At 53.1% G+C, this 20,684-nt stretch overlaps 1 protein-coding gene across 5 annotated transcripts in view; it reads left to right on the top strand.

The window, feature by feature from the left end:
- KCNAB1 (potassium voltage-gated channel subfamily A regulatory beta subunit 1) overlaps positions 1–20,684 on the top strand; it is a 75,481-nt gene that overhangs the window by 36,243 nt on the left and 18,554 nt on the right. For all 5 annotated transcript variants that reach the window (XM_072868077.1, XM_072868074.1, XM_072868075.1 and 2 more), the window contains exons 2-3: positions 13,272–13,315; positions 19,567–19,604. In XM_072868077.1, the coding sequence (XP_072724178.1) occupies positions 13,272–13,315; positions 19,567–19,604 (82 nt within the window). The remainder of the gene's footprint in view (positions 1–13,271; positions 13,316–19,566; positions 19,605–20,684) is intronic.

The raw sequence follows: 20,684 nt of genomic DNA, 5'->3' as shown, positions 1-20,684 counted from the left end.
GAGGGGCAGCTACCGCTTGTCTAAAATCTGCAGGTCTTTTTGAGCTGATGAGGCAAAATGAAATCCAGCCTTAAAAGCAGGAAACCACTCAAGTTAATTAAAGACGAGAATTAACACCTCCATGTTGCCTCACCCTCAGTTCACAGCAAGACTAAGCCGCGCTGGGGGCTGTTGCAGCCCGATGAATCGTGACAAATAGCGTTTACGTGGCTCTGAGATGTTAGGGGGAGCCGAGCACCCTTTGGGGAAGCGGTTTGCATCTTCTCCTGGGGAGGCAGGGAGCTCCAGAGCCCGAGCAGATGCCGACAGGTCCCCTTCGAAACTCGTGAGGAGACCAGGAGATGGTGTGTTTTCCCACAGCACTCGGAAATATTTGGGTGTCTTTGCTAAGCCCGAGCTGTACCGTCTCCTCGCTGCTCTCTGGTTTGGCGTTGCCAGGCTAAGGACGCGTCTGCGTGCGTGTCCTGGGAGAAGTTCAGAGGAGCGAAAGCCCTGCAGATGTGGTCGGTGCTGGAGGGGGAGGGCCCCCCAACGGCACAGCTCCGGGAGCGCCCGAGAGAGACACGTCACCCAAAACTTCCAACAATTTTGCACCAGGAAGGCTCGGGAAAGGCTCGGTGATGGCGGAGAGGAGAGCTCGACCGGGCAGGAGGGGGACGGCCCCTCTCCCGCCTGTCCCTTCCCCTCCCTGCCACGTCGCGCCGGTTTGCAGAGGGCACCCCGATGTTCTCCTGGTGCAAGGGACAACCCCTTCCCCGCTGGGCACGGCCAGGAGGTCCCACCCCACCTCACCGGGTACCAGCGGGGAAATCTGGGGAGCCACAGCGGCCCCTCGTTGCCCATTGTAATGCAGGGGATGGGGTCGGGGTCTGCAACCGCCACCAGCTCCCGTTGCTCAGGGGGTGCGGGGCAGCTTTCGCTGCCCTTCGAAGGGGGAGAGGAGCGGGCGGTAATTCGGAGGGTTCATTAACGTGGGAAGCAGCCGAACCCGCGCGGGTTTGGACGGTGCGAAGCAAGCAGAAGCGCTAAGGCCGAGCACGGCTCCGAAGCCTGGGCTGAGGCTTTGCTATTCCCCGCTCTGCAGGGCACAGGCGAAGGACGTCAGATGTGCCGTAGCGGGAGAGGGCAATTGGAAAGGGTCTCTACTTTCATCAGGTTTTTGTTGTTACTTGAAACAGCCTCTTTTTTTCAGGGAACAAATTACATATTTTATTCATTTTTTTGTGCGGAAAGGAACGGTTCTGGAGCACTAATGGGGATGTTTCTAAGCAACGTTGTTTTCCCACCGCCAGCTTCAGGAACAGTGACTTTTTTTTTTACATTTTTGTAGCAATAAGCCAAACCGTCTGCAGTTTATATGCAGGAAAACCTTGTCATGTTTTCCCCGGTTTTGCTTAATCGGATGGGTGGGGGGCTGTATCACCACCCTGGGGCTCACCCCACACCCATGAGGGTGGGTGCAGGCGTGCGAGGAGGGCTGCGCCGTGCTCGGGGTGCCCCAACCCCTGCCTTCTGGTGCTGGAGGTGGAGGACGTCCCTGGAGACACCTGCGGGCAGGTCTCTGCACCCGAAGATGCCGCCGAAGCCTCTCCCGGGGGCCGGCTTCGTGCCCTTCCCCATCCCCTCTGCCCCACTCAAAGCCCCCCTCTCCCTTCCCACCTCCTTCCCCCCCATCTATTGCTCTCTGCATGTTTTTTGCACGCCGGAATACTTAGAAATGCCTGGGGAGTGCCGGGTTGTGCCTCCCCCGCACGCCTCCCTCGCGCCGAGGCCATCGGCGTGGCCGTGGGCGCTGCGGCGTGGGCGCCGGGAGCTGGCAGCGCCCTGCACGGGGGGCGAGCGATGCCCCCGTGGGCCCGGGACCCCCACCCACCGTCTGTCCCTGGCAGCCCCCGGGGCTTGTGAAGCAGGGTCCTGGGGGTCACCTGCCAGCGGGGCTGCTTCGGTAGGACCGGTCGGAGCAGTAGGATCCGTCCCCTCAGTTTTGTGTTTCTGGTAGAGGTTGGCTTCTGTGGGCAAAAACACCGACACAGAGCGATGAAAGTGGGGTTGGAACAAGCAAAAAACAGCATTATCTGATTTCTGTCGAGCTCTTCTAAGCCTGATGATTCTTCTGTGGGTGTGGAGTCGAAAATGTTTTAGTCATTGTATGTGTTATTGCAGAGATTTTATTTAAAACTTATGTTTTTCCTTAGAAAAAACTCTCACTCTCTCTCCCATTCCTGATAGATAGATAGATAGATAGATAAATGGACAGACAGGTAGATAGACGGATGGATAGATAGATGGGTGGATAGACGGGCAGATAGGATGGTTATCCTGATCCCATTGCACAGATGGGAATACTGGAAGTATGAGGATAAGCTTAAAGCAGGGTTTGCTCAGCACACCTCAGACTGAAGCAAAGCTGCTTGGCAGCTTCGTCTTCCAAGCAGCCCAAGCATCACTTACTGCTTTAAGATCTTAAACTCTTTGTTTTTAGCCTCCACCAAACATAAGGCTGGTTTGGGGATATTTCCAGGCTGGCTGGACACAGGGTGGGGGAACTGTCAGCACCCAGAGCTGAGCCTGGCTGGGAGCCTGGCTGGGGTCAGCTTTAGCTTCGCTGAAGCACGATGCAGCAGGTAAGCTCAGCCTGGTGTCAGACACCGGGCGAGGTTTACCCCGTCCGTGGAGGCAGATGGGTTTGGATTGAACAGGAGCCACGTCCCCTTCTGCAAACCAGCGGGGACCTGGCCGGGTTATGGAGGCAGAGGCCGGTGCAGGTTCGGACACCTGACGGTGCAGCAGCCCTGCCCGGCGCTGGGAGGGGAAGATTTGGGCTGATTTGGGCATGTGTTGATGGAAGTGACCAAACCCAAACTCTCCCCCCTTACGAACGACGAAGGGCAGCAGCGAAGCAAATCTCCCACCTGGATAACCGGGATGTATTTTCTTATAATTGCTTTGTCGCTGAACAAGAGGAGGGACCACGTGTAGGTTAATGAGGTGATTAAGCAGCACAGGTGGCTCAGACCATAAATCCCTGCTGGAGGGTGCTGGGTGCTGGCTCAGCCCCTGTGCAGGGGGCTTGTGATGGGCCTGAAGCTGCTGCTCTCTGGCTGTGTGCGATGGGAAACATCTGGTACCCGGGTGATGCTCTGCCTGGTGTGCCGTGGTGGGACTGGAGGACTAATGGTGAAGCTTGCTGGAAAGAAGGGAATTATTCTTCCCCACTGCTTGTTGAAGGGAAAGGGGCTTGCCCTGCCCCAGGGCTGAGTGCTGGGGTAGGTGCTCTCTCCTCTTGGGGTACCTGGGTCTATGTGTTTTTGGGGCTCCCCTTGTTGGCTGTGGCTCTGGAGGGATGGGGGAAGCACCTGCTGGCGGTGACCAGGGCTGTGCAGCGCTGCCTGGGTGTGGGGACCCAGCTGGGTGGCTGCTTGGGGGTCCCTGCAGCCTCTTGTTACGGCTGCCTCCAGTGCTGCAGCGTTTCCTGCTGTTGACAGCCTCTCTTACAGATTCCCCTACACTAGAACTAATTAAAAGTGAATAATTATAATTGCTTTCTGCCCTGTGCCACAGGAGACAAACACCATTCCTGCTGTATGGCATGGGCTGCTTTGTAGATGTGTTTTCTCCCCCTTTTCTTTGAATTAAAGAGCCTGCCAGCTCTGAATCTCCCCCAAACCTGACCGGGTGCCGGTGTACCATGCTGCTGCCTGCGTGGTGCTGGCAGCAGCCCCGGCCACGGCCTGCGGTGCTGCTTTGCTGCTGGGGATGGGAGCCCTGCCAGCAGCGTGGGAGGATGTGGGTGTCTCTGAGTGTGGTTTTGGGGGGTCCCCTCTACCCCAATGCCTGTGGGAGGTACCTGGCACCCATGCAAATGCGGGGCTTCCAATGAGTTAGGCACTTCATTAAAGCCCTATCCTGCAGCCTCCTGGGTGCACGGAGCCTGGCTCCGGGTGGGTTTGGCTACTGCTTGTTCCAGGGGAGACCGAGGTGCTTGCCCACAAAATGGGGACCTTCCCCTCTGCTGACACCCAGGCACCTCACTGAGGGGTGTGAGGTCTGGGGGTGTCGCGAAGAGTGTGGGGCTGTGCTGTTATGTGTTGCCTCATCAGTGGCTAGTCATAAAAATGTCACCGGGGCGGCTTTTTTTTACCAAATCCTCTCTCTGGGTTCCTTCTGCCAGAGCCAAGCTGTGTCCTCCCCATGGCCCCGCTGCTCTCTGGCTTTCCTCTTGTTTCTCACGGCTCCCCGGGATCCCCATGCCTGCTCCTCCTGGGAGCTCTCTGCTCCAGGGTCATCCCACCCACCCCCCAAAACATCCCTCCTAAAACTCGCCTCTCCCCCAGGCCGGACAGCCAGGCTTTGCTGCCAGGACGGCCGGCTCAGCTTGCGATGCTGCCCGTAACCCGGCTCAGAAAAGCAGGCAGGAGGGTACGGGGCAGGGCTGCGCAGGTCTCGCTGCCCACAAGATCTATATATATACATGTATATATAAATTATATATTCCTTTTGGTCTTGTTCAGCTCTGGCTGCACTGTCAGCACTTAGCCTTCCAAGGAAATAATTAAACTAAAAGTTACCATAAAGGCCATTAAGGAGGCATTGGGTGAGTGCAAGAGGCAAAATGAGGACCGGGGAATTTTTCATGTCTTTAGCAATCCTCGCTGCAGTGCCATGTTAAATGAGGTTTAGGCAGGGGCTAGGCTGGGCACCGCTGGCTTAAGGCAAGGACTGTGTGCTTCTCATCTATGTGCAATTTCATTTGAAAAGGTTTTCCTCAGCTTGGTGAGGCAAGCCCTTAATGACCATGGGATTATAATTGGCCACCCCCCAGGTACCCTGTGAGTTAATTGGGACAGCAGCATCGCAGGCAAAGACCGGGTTTTTTCAGCCAGAAATGGTTTGGTGTTACTTAAAAAGCTGGCTTAAGCAGAGGAGATCTGGAAAAGGCTTGCAAGTAGCTGTTCCAGAGAGAAGGCTTTCCTAATGGTGTAATGGAGTGGAACTGAGGAAATAAAAAGCTTTGGTTAAATACTCCAGAAACTTCCTAATAGGAAGAAGCAGTGGAGCTTGCTGGAAAGGAGGAGCTGGCGGCTCTGGTGAGCAGGGCAATCGCTGCAGCCGGCCAGAAAGGGCTGTCCCTGCGGCAGGGGACTGGCACGGTACACCCCGGCTGCACCCAAATCTCTGCCGGGCTGGATTTTGCAAGACGAGCCTAGCTGTTACGCGTTAGAAAACAGGGAGAACCCCCTGCCATTAGGCTGTCGTGACTCTGTGTCCCTGTCCCTGCTCAGCCTGTGTGCCCGTTTCTGCAAGCTCGGGGAGAGCCCGTGCAATGCCAACCTGTAGCAAGTTCCAAGTCCATTTTTATAGAGATATTCTGTACAATTAACACTTGTATTATGCTGTTACGTGCAGATTTGCGTTGATGAAGTGATACCCATGCGTGTCCTGGGGCACTGCCGCTGCATGGGGCGGTTGGGAAAGCTGCAGGGTAGCTTGAATGAGGCTTTTGAAAGCAAAACTGGCAACTAGGGGAAAACTTTCGGACTGACTCATAAGTCTTCTTTCTTCTTCATTAGAAGAATGATTTCAGACTTGCAGGTAGCCAGCAATCTGGCTGGTTTATTCCCAGTTATTCCCATCAAATATCCTTCCTGAGAAGGAGTTAAATGGGTTTACAACTGCTGCGTAATCAAATTATCTCACTTTTCATTGCCAAATATTAATCTCAATTTTAAACCTTGGGTTCTTGTCTTGTTAACCAAAATTAATGTTTTGGACACCACCATCTTCCCACATGGTCACATTACGAGGAAAAATCCCCTGGGAATGGATTTCACCCTCCTTTGTTCCTGAGACATGGAAACCGGTAATTTTTCCCCTGCATCTTTACTGCCAGGCTTTATCCCAGATGCCTCTCATTGCTCTCATCACCCTTCTGTATTTCTCCAGAACACGTTAGTCCCCTCTTCTGCCTTTGTCGCTTTTTGACTTCCTGATGCTGAACCAAAGAGGTCTTGAAGACAGAAGTTGCTGTCTTGGCCTTTCTCGTGCATGTTGAGCCCTGGCTCCTCAGACACATAACAAGCTCCTCTTACCCATCGTTCAAATCTGATACATCTTTCTATCTAGCATGTGCCTTGGGTTTGCCCATAACTTTGCTCACAGCAAAGTGGCTAACAAGCAAAATGCCTTCCCCCCCAGCTTTGGGGAACTGAAGGCTTTTGCAGCCCTGAGCATGTACATAGGGCTGGATCCAGGCTGTGTTGGTGGTGGCTGGTCTCCATGTCCCTGCACCCACCCGTCTTGTTGTTTAACCACCCGTCTTGTTGTTTAACCACCCGTCTCTAGCAAAATAATTAACTCGGGCTTATTCAGCATGGCAGCCGGGTCCAGAACCAAAGTATCTTTTCCGAGTGTAGTTTCTCCCATTCTTAAAAACCAAGCTGTGTGGTGGGGTTTGGTTGTGTTTTTCCTCTCCATTTATAAACGAGCAGCTGTGGTGGGACACAAGGAGCTGTGCTTGGTCTCCAGCTGGGGCTGGAGCTGCAGATAAGGGGTGATGTGTCTGCTGGAAACAAGGGGGACAGGAATGGGAATTAGTCACCGAAGCGAATCTGAGAGCGCTTCATGCCCTTGAGTCACAGGGACCTGATCTTCGCTGCCCAGGCAGAGGCTCTGCTCTTTGCTGCAGGCTGGGAAGAGGCACGAGCAGTTGAGCACAGATTTTCCAGGTCTCTCTGCAGCTGAAATAACCCCTTCACCTGCAGCCCTGATGCCTGCTCGGCTGGGGCACTGCCTGCCAGGCCACCAGGCAAAAACCCAAGCTCATCCCGGGCAAAATCCCTACGCTACTGGGAACTGTGGCTCTGAGCCTGAGCATGATGGAGGAGGAAGAGGAAAGAGCAGGCGCAGTGTATGTGCAACTCTCTCTACTAGCAAGAGAAAACGAGAACTTGATTTCCTCGGTGCAGACCTGCCAAGTGGCAGAGGGATGGGTAACCAGCCCTGGGGCTGTGCCGCCCATTTGGGTCCTGCTGCTCGATCTCTCCTTGCCAGCGGGAAGGTGCCGTTCCCTGCCGGCTGCGGGCTCCTGGCCCCGCAGGCACTGGGCTAACGCCTCCTTCCCGGCCCCTTCCCCGCTGGGGCCATTCACGCACGCTGCGTGGCTCTTTGCCTGGTGTTTGCTGGCACTTAGCAGCAGCAGCCGCTCCTGGAGGCTGCCGGTATGTGGATGCCGGTGTCTCGGAGCAGCACTCCCCGTGTCGCTGCTTCTTAAACACTGCCAAGAACCTGCTCTCCCTTGGGAAATGGATGTGCCCTCTGCTTGGAAAAGCCTAGTCAAGGGAAATGTCGTCCCTTCCCGCACGCTGTTTTGGTACCTCGGTGTATTTTTAACAACACCCCTGAGCTGCAAGCTGTGGTTTCAATGAATCAGGCGTTCATCTCCTGCGCTCGCTAACCCAGCGCAATCTGGCGAAGCCACCGGTGCTGTGGGGATGGCTGTGTTAGCTCAGACTCCCAGCTGTGCACCTTTGGCTTACACCAGGAGAAGAGCTATGTTAAACCAGGGTGCAAGGCTGGGCTCTCGGGGGCTTTGTGTCCCTGTGCCTTTCGCTGTCCCCTGCCCTGTTCGGTCCCGGCCACTGCGACAGGGCAATACCTGCTCCCTGGAGAAGAAAACTGGAAAGATTTAAAGTTAAATTTAAAATACATCTTTCTTAGAGCTACAAAGAGCAGAAACAGTGTGGTGCATCCCTTCACAAAATAAGTTAGTGCCCTATGGCCTTCAATGTGCTGAGCGTGGCTATATTCATCCTTTATTAAAGGTTTCCGTGACCCAGGTGCTTTCAGTGAGGCTGGCACAGCCCCTGCCGCGGGCACGCTGAGCAGGGCTGCCTGCAAAAAACCCACATCCTTCCTAGAGCAGGGGCTGCTGCTCCCATGCACCTTTCCTCATCCCGTCCCCTTGGGAGGCTTCTCCAGCGGCCAGGCTTGCCAGGGCTGGGCAGCACGCCGCGGTGGGAGCGTTCAGCTTCGGGCTTTGGTTTTAAAGAATTCAGGGGCGAGGCGTTGAATACCTACGGGTCTTGCTTGTGGCGCAAGTTTGGGATAAAGAAAATGAAGGCAGTTTGAGGTTGGCACCTAGAAGCGTTGTAGAAGGCTGCAGCCGGAGGGACAGGGTCCTGTGCAGCTGCAGGTGGCCCAGGAGGCCGGGCACGGCCGCAGATAAGACTCTTGGTGCTTCTCTGCGCGGCAGGTTGGGCAGTGAGCGTGGGGAGCGATTGCTCCAGTTCTGCGAAGTGCAAGGGAAGCTGAATATCAGCAAGAGGAGAAGCAAGATAGCTGTGTTAATGAAAAAAACCCCACGTATGTATAAGAGAGCTGGATTTTAATCAGCTGATTCTAGGTTAGGCAAAGCAATCCTGAGAGACTTGAGGCTCCGACGATGTCCTGTTTAATGGCTACTTCGTTCCTCAGCAGCTCTGACTTCCAATTTGAGAAGAGCTTTTTTTTTCTCCTGGAAGAGTGATTAAACAGCATCAGCAGGAGCCTCCAGGAGCAGCGTCAGCGCCAGGTATCTGGGAGGCAGGCTGGGCTGTGTGCTCCGTGCAGGAAAGGGCAGGGCTCAGAGATGGAATGACACACACAGGACTTGGTTTCACGGCGCTGAACTGCGCTGCTGACGCGCAAGAGGGATGCCGGGCAGCACCGCCGGCGGATGCTCGTGGTGGTCCGTGGGGGAACCCCATCTCCTCCCCGCAAGTGCCAAATAAAGATGGGCAACCGGGGCCGTAACGCTGATGCGCTGACCGATTATTACTAACAAAAAGATGCGTGAAGACATCATCTTCCCCTTTCCTCCAGGGACCCCTGGAGCCGAGCGCTGCGGTGGGAGGTGGCTTTGCCCGGCCACCGCGTGCCGTGCAGCACGGCCCCGGGTGCGTGCGGGGAGCCTCGCTGGATGCGGGGCGGCGGGTGGGACCTTGGGTTGCGGGGGCAATGGGCTCCGTACAGCACCGGCCAGGCGCTTCAGTGTCCCCCAGGGAAAGCACGTGAGCGTCAGCTCGGCAGCGGCTGAGTGCCAGTTCATACAGTTATTTTGGATTTCTCTAAAAGATCATTTCTGGCTTTGAAAATGCTGCCGAGAGCTTCTGCCACCGGCCCGAGAAAACCTGAGCTGTCCACAACAGCTTGGGAGGGTGATGGCAGAACCCCCCCCTTTCCCTGCCGATAGCCCCATCCCTCCACAGCCCCCGTTCCCTGTGCATGGGGGGGGGTCCCTGTGGAAGGGAACCGCAGCCGACTGGCGATGCTCTGCCCTGGTACCCGCGGGCACGGGTGCTCCCGCAGCCTGGCCCGGGCGGGATGCTCAGCCCACGCACGGCCGGAGCAGCCGATGACGACCGGGCGCCTTGGGCTTCATCAGAGCCGCGGTTTGCTCCTCTTGCCATCCCGACTGCCGCTCCGGCCACCGCTCCCAGCGCAACCGTCCTCGGTGCTTTGCAGGGGCTGCTGCCGGTTCCGCTGCGGGGGCCTGAGCTGGTTAATGGTCTGGGACTTGGGAATTAGCGCAATGGAAGCACAAAGGGCTTTTACTGTCTGGTGACTTAGAAACAGACCATTGATTTTACTTGGCAATTTCGCAGCTTCCAGGCGTGTGAGTCTGTATATGTATATGTCTGTGTCATATATCTACACATATACATACACCTGGAAGCTGCAAAATCAATGTAAATGTATACATATATATATTTTTGTTTGGTGGGGGTTTTTTGGGGGTGGGATGGGGTTGTTTTTGTTTTTTGGGGGTTTTTTTTTGGGGGGGAGGGTGTAGAGGAGAACCAGGTCTCAAGAACCATTGCTATTGCAGACAAATTACTGCTCTGCCCTAGGACCAGTACTCAAATCAGCAGCTGTGCGCTTCGAGGCAGCACGAGGTCCGTGCGTGGAGGCGAGCCACCTCAAGCGGGCCGAGTTTTTTAGCTGGTTTTGTGGCTCCATGTGTTGACGTGACCACTTTGCTTTCAGGCTGCCCGCCCGTTAATTAGAGCGTGCAGTTAAGGGAAGCGCTCGCAGGCTGAAAGCGATGGGAGTAGCTGGGGGCTGCGAGCGGGCGATGCTCTCCAGGCTGGACCGCAGGCTCAGCCAACCTCCTCCTGAGCTGCTCAGCAGCTTCGGAGCTCATTTTGCAAGGGGGATCTTGCACGACAAAGACTTGGCATTTTCAGTGCCGTCTCTTTACTATAGACATAGAATTTTCCGTGTTCCAAGGTCATGTGCACTCTGAGCAAATGGCAAAGACAGCTTTGGAAATTCAAACATGATGTTTCTGCCCAGCTTCATTAGTGGACCAGACTCCGCAAAGAGCTGGTTATCGCTCTCTGGAGGAAAACCGGGTTCCTGTGTACATGTGCTTTACCCCCCTGGTCCCTGGCGTGCGGAGAGACGAGCGCTGATGTGGCTTTGGGGGACGGGGGACCTGCAGGGAAGGAGGACAGGGACAGCCAGCCAGTACCTGGTGTTGAGACCCTGAGACAGGTTCCACTGCTGGGGGAGTGGTGTACCCTATAAATGCATGCGAACACCAGAGGGTTTCACTCACGCTACGTGTATATATGTATGTATGCATTTGTATATGCATATATATAAAGGGTATGTATATGCATATATAAAGGGTATGTATATGCATATATATGTATAAAGAGGTATATATAAAGGGGGTGTGTGTGTATATACATATTTATATCTCTCTTCAGCTCCATGGCCAAGCTGTGCCCTCGCAGCCGTGTGCCTGCGCAGAGACAGAGCCAGGCTTTGAAAGGCAATGAATAGCTCGGTGAGAAATAGGACTTAAAAAAAAAAACAACTCTTTTACAAAATGCACGTGAACTGTTTGGAAATGCACAGCAGCACTTGACTTCTCCGAAGAGCAGTGTGCAGCGGGTGGGCTGTCCCCAGAAGTAACGTGGAAATCCCGGTCCCGTGAGCCTGGGCTCGCCTGTCCTGCCAGAAGGGCTGCAGCTCTGCCCGGAGCACGCAGCAGCTGCCGGGCATCGGCCTTTTAACTTGCGGAGGGTTATGCTTTGTGCTGGTGAGCAGGGGACGACTGGCATCATTTGTGCTATTCTGTGCACGGATGGGTTTTGTTACGCAGGGGTCCAGCTGTGCTTTCACGCAAAAAAAAATAATAAAAAAGAAAAAATAGAAAAGGAAAAAAAAAAATCAGGTCAGTGCCTGCCCCAACTGTGCTGTGAGCCCGGGGGCTCGCGGTGCTGGAAATGCAGCTCTAGGTTTTAAAATATCTACTCGAGGACAAATCCTTGGCTCTCCTTACGTTTTAAATTCCCATTGGCAGCACTAAATTTTGGGTACAGCAACGGCATGAGGGGCCCTGGGGAGGGGCGGGAGGGTGGGCACCCCCGCCCCGGTCGGGCTGGCTGCCCTGGTTTCCCTGGGGATGCCTTTGGTTGCTCTCTCACATGGGAAATTGTGCCGTATGAGCAAACATCTGAAATGGGTACAAATCAAGCGTGGAAAAAGAGAAAGAGCTGAAAGAGCAGGGCACGACCTGTGCTAATGTTGGGTGTTTTGTCCGACTTCTTTCACCGTGGGTGAGCAGGGCTTTTTTTTATTATTATTTGGCTTTAAATAATTCATTAGGAATAGCAAAAAGTGCAGCGATCGCGGCGCTCTGCAGTGGAAGGTAGGTAGATGGTCCCCAAATTATACCTTGATCTGGCAAAAAAATTGCACAGCTCCAGCTGTAACGCAAAGGTTAAAGCAGGAGGGTATAATTAAAAGGGTATTTTGTACTGGTTTAAGTTAGGGTAGGGGTTGAATGTATGGCACATTCCATGGCCTCAGGGCTAATTATCTTGTCTCCAGCCCGGCTCTGGGAGGTGAGGAGAAGGCGATAACTTTATCTCGCTTACGTTGAAAAGCAGCCGGCGTGCGGGATCAAGCTGCTGCCTCCCCTCGGGCTGGGAAATGGCGGGGCGTTTTGTTCACGGGGAACCCACAAGCTCGGGAGCCCCGGCGGTAACCAGATCAGGGTTTGCTGTGATGGATGTGGATGTTTTGACAAGTCTGAGGATGAATAAAAAAAAAGTGAAGCTGAATAAGGCGAATACTTTAATCGGTGTTACTACAATGAATACCAAACGATGATGAAAGTGAAGGGAATGCGTGTGCCTTATTCATGGGACCCCAAACGGCATCAGATGTGAGAGACATCTGAATGTATTTGGGTGTATTCCCAGCCCCACGACTGCTCAGAGCTTCTTCCGCAACAGCCTAGGGAGGCAAAGGATGATGGCAGTGCATCCACCCTTCTCCAAACCGGGCAGCTGGCATCCCCAGCGAGGGAGAACATGTCCCTTTCAGAGGAGAAGGGATGATGTGGACAAAAGCAGGGTCTCGTCTTAGAATCACAGAATCATTAAGGTTGGAAAAGACCTTGAGGATCATCTAGTCCAACCGCCAGCCCAACACCTCTGTGCCTGCTAAACCACGTCCCCAGGTGCCACGTCTACACGTGTTTTGAACTCCTCCAGGGATGGTGACTCCACCACCTCTCTGGGCAGCCTGTTCCAGTGCTTGATAACCCTTTCGGTGAAGAAATTTTTCCTAATATCCAGTCTAAACCTCCCCTGGCGCAACTGGAGGCCATTTCCTCTCGTCCTATCACTTGTTACCTGGGAGAAGAGACCGACCCCACCTCTCTACACCCTCCTGTCAGGCAGCTGTAGGGAGCGATAAGGTCTCCCCTCAGCCTCCTTTTCTCCAGGCTGAACAACCCCAGGTCCCTCAGCCGCTCCCCATCAGCCTTGTGCTCCAGACCCTTCCCCAGCTCCGGTGCCCTTCTCTGGACACGCTCCAGCCCCTCCATGTCTCTCTTGTGGTGAGGGGCCCAACACTGAACACAGCATTCGAGGTGCGGCCTCACCAGTGCCCAGTGCAGGGGCACGGTCACTGCCCTACTCCTGCTGGCCACACTATTCCTGATACAAGCCAGGATGCTGTTGGCCGCCTTGGCCACCTGGGCACACTGCTGGCTCATATTCAGCCGGCTGTCGACCAGCACCCCCAGGTCCTTTTCCACCGGGCACTTTCCAGCCGCTCTTCCCCAAGCCTGTAGCCTTGCATGGGGTTGTGTGGCCCAAGGGCAGGACCCGACACCAGTCTTCTCTGCCTGCTGGTTTCCCACCGGGTTATTTAAGTTGTGTGTCCCTTGAGGGCTTAACAATATTTTCTAATTATTTTATTTTCTTTTCTAGAAACCTTGGAAAATCTGGACTGAGAGTCTCGTGCCTGGGCCTGGGTGAGTAACCCCTGCAGCCGCCGCACTCACGGCAGCCACACGCTGCCCTGGAGCAGTCAGTATGTATGTCAGTAGAAAAACTGTGTGTGTTTTAAAACTGTTTTTTTTAAAAAAAACCTTTTTTTTTTTTCCTGTATGTCAGTAAAAGAACTGTGCTCTCCCAGAGCCCCGGGCTGTGCCCAGTCGTGCGGACGGCTCCGGCAGAGGCCCTTACCTGCCTTCACAGCAGCTCTGCATCAGCCCAGCTGCTTGCCACGGCAGGAGGCGATGCTTTCCGCCCGTAGCTCCCCGGTGGAACTGTGCGAGGGTTTATGGCGTAAAATCCTTCCAATACAGCCTGATCCCCATGAGGGACAGCCCGCAGAGACCGCATCTGAGATGTCTGTGAATGTCCCCAAGAGCTTTAAGTGTCAGAGCTCCAGTCTCGGGGGACGGCAATCTGCCTGGGCTGCGCACAGATTTCTATTTCATTTTATCCAGTGTGCGTACCTTGTTATTTCTGTTCCATACTGATTTGAAAACTAAGGAATATCTTATCAATGTTTTATCAACATTTTATCAAAAAGGGCGTCTATAAGTGCTGCGGCACATATGTGCTGGCCCTGCAGGTCCTGCAGCCATGCTGCGGTTCCTGCAGGCTTTAGTACGTTGCTGCTGGGTAAGAGTGTGTGCGACGGACCGGACAACTCCTGATGGCTTTACTCATGCGAGTAATTTCTTTGATGGCAGTTGAACCACTCACATAAAGAACGCTTAAAAGTGCGTATATATATATTAAAAAACCCAAACACCGTAGAAAGGAGGAGGCTGTTTTTCTCGCTGTGAGCACCTTGCTGTGGTGCAAGGCTGGGGCATCAGGAGCATGAAGCCCCCGGGGATGCGCAGAGACCCCCCAGGGATGGACGCTCAGCTCTGCCGGGGCCCCTCCAGCCCCGCGTTAAAGGGGGGTCCTTGTTCCCCCGGGGTCAGAGGTGCCGGCACGGGGAGCTGCAGGCACCGGCACATCTTTCGGTTGGGCGTGCTGGGCTCTGTCCCACGCTGCTGCCTCGGGGACGAGTGGACAAAGGACCCGGGCAAGGACCCGGACTCGGACCCGGACTCTGCCTGCGTTTGGTGCCTGCTGTGGTGATGGGCACCCACCCCTTCCAGCTCCCCGCTCCATCCCCGGCTGGAGCTGGTCGTGCTCACAGGGCAGGTGCCTGAGGGGTTAGCTCTTTTTTTCCAACATGCTTTGAGATTTGATTTTAGAATAGAGTGGAATGTGAAAGTCACCCCGTATCACAAGTCATATAAATAAGGCCTATTCTGCCAAGAAGAGCTCTTCTGGTTAAAATAGATCCAGGCTTTGAAAGGAGCTGTCTTCTTATCTGGTGCAGTGATTTTATTTATCATCCTTAGAGTTTCACCAAGAGCTAATGTTGTTGTGGTGGAGAAAAGCTATGGGAAGGAAGTAGCAGCAGGAAAAAATGTTTTGCAGAGGTTTTCTTTAATTTTGAGCATGTGGAACTGCAGCAGCATCTAAATATATTGAGCCTTTGTGAGCGCAGCTGCGCGGGATGAGCGGGGGCTGAGGATGGAGCGAGTGGCTTCCGCGCTGCGCCGGGCAAGGGCAGGGCTGGGGAAGAGCTGCTGGGCACTGGTTCGGAGCCGGCATCTCAGCCTGTCCCAGAAGCGGTGAGCCCTACGGCCCCTGGGGTGTGTGCAGGGATCGGGGAGGGGAGAACTGGAAAGCCTGGAATTCAGTTGCCGCCTTCTCTGGAACGTACAGGTATTTCTTCTGCGGCACAGCTTGTCCTCCCGTCCCACGGCAGGTCCATCAGGTGTCTGCTTCGGGCCTTGTATGCCTGTTCTAAATAGCTTCTCTTTTGCAGTTCCCTAAAAGAGAAATGTGTTTCCCTAAACTCTCTGCAGCATGAAAATCTCATTTAAGGTTTACTAAAATTTCTGAAGACTCAGCAACCTTCCCTAAAAGCCTTCCAAAATCTCAGCAAGGTGGGAGCGTGCTTCATCCTGTGGTATGAAAAAGTAAGTGGACAAGGACGCGAAGCAGGACAGAAATCAAAGGCCGGCAGTGCTACGGCAATGCGTACCCTTTAATTACATCCTGCTTCTCCCAGCTCGCACTCTCCAATTAATTCATTTGCTGGGTGCCGCTTGCAGTCGAGCAGGCGCAGGAGGTCAGAGGGGTGCCTTAGCAGCGTGTTTCACGAGCGAAGGCGGTGGGGAAGGGTTGCTGTGATGGCAGCTGAGGGTGCGAGCATCGCTCCCGGGGTGCTGAACCTCCCGCCGGAGCCGGGACCGTTCTGCTGGGCTGAGCTCCCCCGGGACCCAGCTCCTGCAGCATCCCGGCGCTGAGCCCCGCTCCAGGCTGGGCTTTCACCCCCTCCTTTGGGTGAGCTAAGGCCAGGCGAGGCTTTAATTGAGGAATCTTAATAGTTTAACCCTGGGCAGATGAGCGGGCTGGAGCGAGGCCCTTTATGTGATGCTGGCTCTGAAATGCGATTGCGATGCAGGGGGAAAAAATAAGGTCACATTTTTCTTGTAGTTAATGCAGAGCGAATTCTGCCTGTGCAGGCTGCCTGTTGATTTTGAGAAAACATTAAGACAGCCTCCAACAAGGTGATTAGCCCTGACTCCAAGGAAATGAGCAGCAGGATGAAACCAGTCACCCCAAACCCCCGAATCCAATTCAATGTAAAAAGCACAGAAGAAACTTTCCCAAACGGGCGGTTCCTGCAGCCACCGGCAGGATACCCTCCGCTTGCAGTTGGGCACAAAAATAGACGTTTTGTGAGTAGAAAGGGGTCGGCTGCTGCATTGCCCCTTGGTGCTTTGCTCTGGAGAAAAGCTTTTGCAAACCTGGCATGTAAGAGAAACCCAACGCCAAACATCCGCTGGCCCGGGACGACGGCGAAGGGGTCTGATCTGCACCCGGGTACCCGCAGCGTGCAGGGCTGAGCATTTGCTGGTCGCTCGAGCGCCAGATCAGACCCACGTGCCAGATCTCCGTGTGACATCGTCCTCGCCAGGAGCAAGCAGGGATAAAATTGGACTGGCAGGAGGCGAAGCTTTGGCTTTCAGCCAGGAACCCTTTTTTTTCTTTTCCTGCAGAGGTGACACATCTGCTGGCAATGACATTATCGAGTGGTGAATTTTGCATCAGCAAATAACCCAGCAATAATCACACCTTGCTAGGCTCTGGGTTGCGAGGGAAATAAAGCCAAATCCAGTTTTAATACAGAAATTCCTCTGTCGAAGGTGAGGATATCCAGCTGGGAAATTGCTTTGCAGTGTGAGGGAATGACATGACGGGCGAGGGGCAGGCGTGGGAGGTCTATCTGCCACTGCCAGGCTGAGTCGTGGGGGGACGCCTTTACAACCAGCGATTGGGACAGACAAGAGAAAGATAATGTCTTGGTAAGGGGAAAAGTAATGATTAAAAAAAATATATCTTTCTCTAGTATATTTTTCTTCCAAAATACTCCTGTTGGCTGAGGTTGTGAATCATTCTCAGTCGTTTGAAATGCCAAGTGCGCCTTGCGCTTTCTGGAGTGATAGATATATATATTTTTTTTTTTAATTGGAGTTGAGCAGCGGGCGCTGTGCTGTGCCGCAGCCCCGGCAGCGGCCCGACCGCTTTGGGTGCGGGCACCCACCCACCCCCCCAGCGACTGCCCGAGGGGAATTCGTGTGCTGCCTTCCCTGCTCCGGGCTCTGCCTGGGACCCGAACGGCACATCCCGCTTTCCCGATTGCATCCGACGCGTTAGAGATCACCTTGCTGAGCAAAAACTCACCTCCCTGGCTGGCTTTTGCAATTATCCAGGAAAAAAATACCCCAAGGATTCCCCACCCAGGTGGCCCTGATGATGCTCGCTGTTCAGGGATCCCAAGCCCCTCGGGTCCCCCCTGCTGGGGTCTGGGAGCACGGGAGCGACAGAGGCAGACCCAGGGCGGGTATGCCCTGTATTGCATATATTTACTATTATATTGAAAGAGCTAAAGTGCTCGTTAGTCTTACGTGAGCCATTCCCAGCTCTCGGGCTGCTCTCCACATGCCCAAACCCCTGAGCACGTTGCCTCTCCGTGACACTTTGCCGCTCGGCGAGGCACGGTTTGTGTTTTAAGGTTGTAGTCGCCTAAATTTGAGAGAGGATGTGCAATCCACAAAGTGCATAATAAATAATCCCTTTTCTTCTCACCTGCGCTGGGTACCTGTATACATACTTAAGCAAAAAAATCACTTTGGCATAAACAGTCTCAACGCATTTTTCAGGAGAAACGCATTTTAATGTATTCCTCTAAAAATAGCACTTCTGAAGGTTTAGCATGGAAATTGGGCTTCATTTGGATTTTTTTTTTTATCTGCATCAAGAAGTTTAATGATAAACTGAAACCTATTTCCATTTTTATCTTTATTGTGCAGGACCAGAGCCTTTTGCTCCAAGGATAAGAGAAAGTACCTTTCCTGAGGTCTGTGGCCAGCAAGGGGCAGGGGGGGCCTTAGGGCTCAGCAGGTGCTGCTGTCGCCCAATTATTGCCCTTATAGAGAGCAGAAGTAAATGCAAAATTAGTCAGAAATACGCGTGTTCTTTGCTCATTTTTTATTTAGGCAGCGTTAGCTGTGTTACGCATTTCTGATCTGTGAAAACTTGGTTTTTCCAGAGCTTGGGCTACTCTGCAGGAAATCAAGAGTTTCAGTGTAAAGACACAGGAAACACGCATCTTTAAAAGTGACTCTCTTCGTACTCAAAGAAAAGTGACATATAAAAAAAAAAAAATTCCAATTAACCTTTTGTGAGGGCAAGAGCAAGAGTCTCGTAGCGGAGCCGGCTCTTCTCGGTTTGTTTTCAAGCAGGGCTGATCGAAGCGGCTCGCGCGGCAGCGGTAGGCGCGCTCTTTGCTTTCTGACGCCTGCTCGAGGTTCAGCTTCCACGCTCGCCGTGAGCAATGAGCTAACCCATACATTTTTAATGAAGATGTGGGAGCGCTTACGTATCCGTTGCACCAGGCCCTTGGCAAGTGCGAGCAGGCAGGGAGCACTTGATTTTTTTCCTCCTTAGCAGCATCGGAGCCCGACCCTTCCCTGGCACGGCGATCTCTCCTCCGTCATGCCCAAATCGCACTGAATTTCCCAGCTCGGGGCCTGAACCCTTCTTCCCTCTTTATGGAGGGACGATATAAGGCAGAATTTTAAATTCTGGAGGATTTTGCGTGAGCCACGTGAGCTTTGACCCATCCATGAAATGAGGAACACGTCACTTTATACGTAGCTGGCGTGTAGGTCTTGAAAAGCGTGGGGAAAAGTTGTGCTGTAGATCAAAGTGACGCCGTGACAAGCTGGTAAAAGGCAGCGGCAATGTCCCAGCCTCCTCTTCTGTGTCTGGGCATCGCTTTCTGCGGGGCGCTTGGGAAGGCCGGATACGGAGGGCAGGAGCGATGTCTGCCAGGGTGAGCCCGTGCTGTCTGATCAGGGTCCCATCCGGGACCGGTGCTTCCCCAGCTCTCTGCCATCTCTTTCCTCCAGTAGCTTAGGAAATATGTATTCCTAATATATCCACATATAAAATATATATAGGAAATAGTATTCCTATAGCTTAGGAATATCCAGTTAAACCCACGTACTGTTTCCACCACAAGATTTTTTTTTTTGAAGCAGCGGTCACAAAGAAGTAATGCCCCAAGTTTTTCCTAATTTTTCCCTTTTTTCAGAGTCTGCTGCCGAGTCGAAACTGCAGCTACTCTTTGAGCTAGCTGGAGAAAGCACTGCTCCTCGGCTGCGCTGGGGTCGGACATCGGCTTTAGGGAAAAGTCCCCTGGGAAATGTCACTTTGGATGGGCTTTAAATACTTCATGTCAATAGAAATACTTCTAAATTTTTTTTTTTCTAATTTCAACTTGTGTAGTGCGAAATGCTGAAGCACAAACTGAGGAAGAGTTTCATTCCCCAAATTACATGTTTTGGCAGCACCATAAATTTTTTCCAATTTGTCAAATTGAAGCTCTGGAAAACGAACTCAGTTTTGCAAAGAGCTTCAGGTTTCAATGAAACTGTGTATTTTGGCAGCACAGGATCTTGCTGGCGCTTCCCTGAGCGGGTTCATGTGCCGGTCTCAGGTCGGGGACACAGCAGCCTCTGAGCCAGTTAACCCCGTTTTAAACCCCTTTAATCCCAAGGAGCCTGAGTTCTGGTAGAGCAAATTTTTGTCAGCAAAAACCTCTCGTAGTAACAGATTACTTTGTTCTTTCTAGGGACATGGGTCACTTTTGGAGGTCAGATCTCAGACGAGGTAAGTAGTGCTTGGTGTAAGTATAATGCAGGAAGTAAAACCCAATATGAGATATTTTTAAATGAAACCATGGCTACCGAAATCAGAGGAGCCTGTTCCTGCACGAGGAAACGGCAGAGTTACTATGCAAAGCAATACAAAGTTTGCGCTTCTGCTACAAAAAACCTTAATGAATCTGACATTTCCAGAGATCAACTTTAATAAAAACCCCATCTATCCCTTAAAGCGATCTTCTTCTCCTTGCTCTTTGGAGCGATATTTCCGTCCTTACCATTGGCAGTGGCACCGTTCCTGGAGCAGAAATTGGAAACTATTTTTGCATCACGTATGTAATCAGCAACAGTCATAAATACAGGCAGGGGCTTGGCTTACAAGGAGCTGCCGGATGATTTATTTTTTACATAATAAGATGAAACAAATGAAAATGAGCTTGGGTTTCCTACGCACTCTTGCCCGTACCAGATGGCTCTTAATCTCAGTTAATAATCCTCCCGAGCGCCGGGCAGCACGTGGGTTTCCCTCTGTCTCGGGCATGCTGCGGACGCTAGCCATCGAAAGGAGAGCAACCCCCCGGCAGCCTTCCCTCTAGTACTGTGGCAGAAACCCTAAAATAACGTTTGCAGAAGGAAAACAGCTCAGGAGTCTGGATTCAAAGGTTTTTTGCTTTTTAAGTCACTTGGTCTTTGACAGCGGATGACTGAGTCCATTCCTGTTTCTTAGCGTTGCAGGCTGAAGCGAGATGACTTGTTTCGATTGGGAATTTGTTCCCTGGCTCTCCTGCCCTCCTTGTTTAGAATAAGTCAATGCAAAATGTTCATGCATGGAAAAAGAGGACTTACACGCAGCCCCGTCCTTGGGGGATGCCCACCCTAAGGACGTTGGCCGTGCGTGGGTGCCCTGGCCGGGCACCCTGAGGTGCAGAATCCCCCCCAGGGAGCAGCAGGGCTCCCGGGGCTTGATGGGGATCACAGGAAATGACCTTCAGCTGTTTAAATACCTCATGAAGTCTGCTGGTGAACTGCAGGACAGCCTCTCGGTAGCCAACAAAAAATGAAGCTCTTACCATGGAAATACCCTTTC

This window comes from Ciconia boyciana, chromosome 7 (assembly GCF_034638445.1).
Source record: "Ciconia boyciana chromosome 7, ASM3463844v1, whole genome shotgun sequence".
Taxonomy (NCBI): Eukaryota; Metazoa; Chordata; class Aves; order Ciconiiformes; family Ciconiidae; genus Ciconia; species Ciconia boyciana.
Note: the sequence above shows the minus strand (reverse complement) of the source record. Positions and strands in the feature narration are given on the sequence as shown.